Source organism: Lipotes vexillifer, unplaced genomic scaffold (genome assembly GCF_000442215.2).
Source record: "Lipotes vexillifer unplaced genomic scaffold, Lipotes_vexillifer_v1.1 scaffold625, whole genome shotgun sequence".
NCBI classification, from domain to species: Eukaryota; Metazoa; Chordata; class Mammalia; order Artiodactyla; family Lipotidae; genus Lipotes; species Lipotes vexillifer.
Window position 1 is genome coordinate 389954 of NW_006771655.1, and position 2486 is coordinate 392439.

General features: G+C 51.7%; 1 protein-coding gene across 1 annotated transcript in view; it reads left to right on the plus strand.

Annotated features, from left to right (window-relative positions):
* LOC103077496 (F-box/LRR-repeat protein 18) overlaps positions 1 to 2486 on the plus strand; it is a 9480-nt gene that overhangs the window by 4470 nt on the left and 2524 nt on the right. The window contains exon 2 of the mRNA XM_007447080.1: positions 1152 to 1367. Within this exon, the coding sequence (XP_007447142.1) occupies positions 1152 to 1367 (216 nt within the window). The remainder of the gene's footprint in view (positions 1 to 1151; positions 1368 to 2486) is intronic.

Below are 2486 nucleotides of genomic sequence, written 5' to 3' on the forward strand. Positions count from 1 at the left end.
TGCGTGCGGGCTTTCCCTAGTTGCGGTGAGCGGGGGCTACTCTTTGTTGCGGTGCGCGGGCTTCTCATTGTGGTGGCTTCTCTTGTTGCGGAGCACAGTCTCTAGGTGCGCGGGCTTCAGTAGTTGTGGCTCGCGGGCTCTAGAGCGCAGGCTCAGTAGCTGTGGTGCGTGGGCTTAGTTGCTCCGTGGCATGTGAAATCTTCCCGGACCAGGGCTCGAACCTGTGTCCCCTGCATTGGCAGGCGGATTCTCAACCATTGCGCCACCAGGGAAGCCCCCAACATGGATTTCTAACCAGGAAGTCTGATAAGTGGAGAGAAGTTGTGCCGTTCCTATTGTTTGTTACAAATCTTGAGATTTAAAAATGTCATTGGTCTGGTAGGTGCTGTTTCTAATTTATTAGGGCCTCATAGTTTCATTCTCTCATTTGCATCCAGCACGTCCTGAAGAGCTGATACACATATCACACACATAATGGTAACTCATTACCCATCAGAGCAACCCTGGGAGGTGAAGGCACTGTTGTTATTGGTGAAGACCAATTATCATTGTTTCTTGATGGAATTCACCTGCCCAAGGATGTTTTAAGAATACAGCCTGCCATTAGGGGCAGAGCAGGGTGGGGGCGGAATAGTAGCTTTTACAAATGGACAACCTCAGCGATGGTCATGAGTTGAGTTGGAAACCTGCCAGACTTGGCTGGAGACCTTCAGTAGGAAAAATCTCTCTTAAATTTCAAATCTGTTACTTTTTTTTTTTTTTTTTTTTTTTTTTTGGGTCGCGGGGCCCCTCCCCGTTGTGGCCTCTCCCGTTGCGGAGCGCAGCGCAGGCCCAGCGGCCATGGCTCACGGGCCCAGCCGCTCCGCGGCACGTGGGATCTTCCCGGACCGGGGCACGAACCCGCGTCCCCTGCACCAGCAGGCGGACTCTCAACCACTGCGCCACCAGGGAAGCCCTCAAATCTGTCACTTTTGAAGAGCGATCCTGGTGTGCAGATTGAAAGGGGCTTTCGGAGAATGTTGGGGACTCTTTAATCTACAGTTAAGACTTTTGGTAACAGCCTCTTCTTCCCCATGGACTGTGGTGCAGGCTTCCCTTGCCTGAGGGCCACCCTGGGGGATCCCATGGAATTTGATGCCCCTTGTTTTCAGGACATATCCAACGACGGCGATGCGCCCCCTGCAGCAGCCGCGGTGGCAGATGGTGCCCACCTCCTGGGCTTCTCGGATGAGATCCTCCTGCACATCCTGAGCCACGTCCCCAGCATAGACTTGATTCTGAACGTCCGGCACACCTGCCGGAAGCTCGCAGCGCTGTGCCTGGACAAGAGCCTCACCCACACGGTGCTGCTGCAGAAGGACTATGAGGTGAGGGGCTTGGGGGCGGCGCTTGGCATGTGGGGGGCAGAGATGGGGAACAACCGAGGCGCCCGACTGAGGCCCCGCACAGCCTGGCAGTGGTGGGGCACTTGCAGGGACCCAAAAGTGCAGGTAGTGTGCCATCTGGGCCAGAGCACAGGTAGAGCAGGCGCTCTTCTGGAAGGGTCTTGGGCCTTGGCACTGGGCCAGGAGGGAGACTGACTTCCTGGTAGATAGGTACCCAGGAGTGGACATGCGGGCCCACTGTCAGTGTTGGACTTTCCTGTGGAGTTAAGCACAGTTGGAGGCACCACCTCTCCCCACCAGCAGCATCCGAGAGTTCTGGTTGCTCTGCATCCTGGTCAACACTTGGTGTTGTCAGTCTTTTCAGTTTAGCCATTCTGATGCATGGGAGGTGGTATCTCATTGTAGTTTTAACTTGTATTCTCTGGTGGAGGATGCTGTCGATTATGCCTTCATCAGGTGTGTGGGCCATTTGTGTATCTTCTCAGAAGTGTCTGTGCAAGGCTTTTGCCCGTTCACTATTGTCTATCTTTTTCTTAGTGAGTTTTGGGAATTCCATATATATTCTGGTACAAGTCCTTTGTGGGATGTGTTGTGAATATTTTCTCTTATAGTCTGTGGCTTGCTGTTTCATTTTGGTTAATAGTGTCTTTTGAAGAGCATAAGTTTTTAATTTTGGTGAGGTCCAATTTATTGAATTTTTGAGTTCATGCTTTTTGTATTCCGTTGAAGAAATCTTTGTGAAACCTGAGGTCATGAAGATTTTCTCCTATGTTGCCTTCTCTCTTCTTTTTTTTCTTAACTTTTTAGAAAATTTTAATTTATTTTTTTGGCTGTGTTGGGTCTTTGTTGCTGCACGCGGGCTTTTCTCTAGTTGCGGCGAGCGGGGGCTACTCTTCATTGTGGTGCACGGGCTTCTCTTGTTGCGGAGCACAGGCTCTAGGTGCGCAGGCTTCAGTAGTTGTGGCTTGCGGGCTTAGTTGCTCCGTGGCATGTGGGAATCTTCCCGGACCAGGGCTCTAACCTGTGTCCTCTGCACTGGCAGGCGGATTCCTAACCACTGCGCCACCAGGTTAGTCCCCTAACCACTTTTTTTTTTTTTTT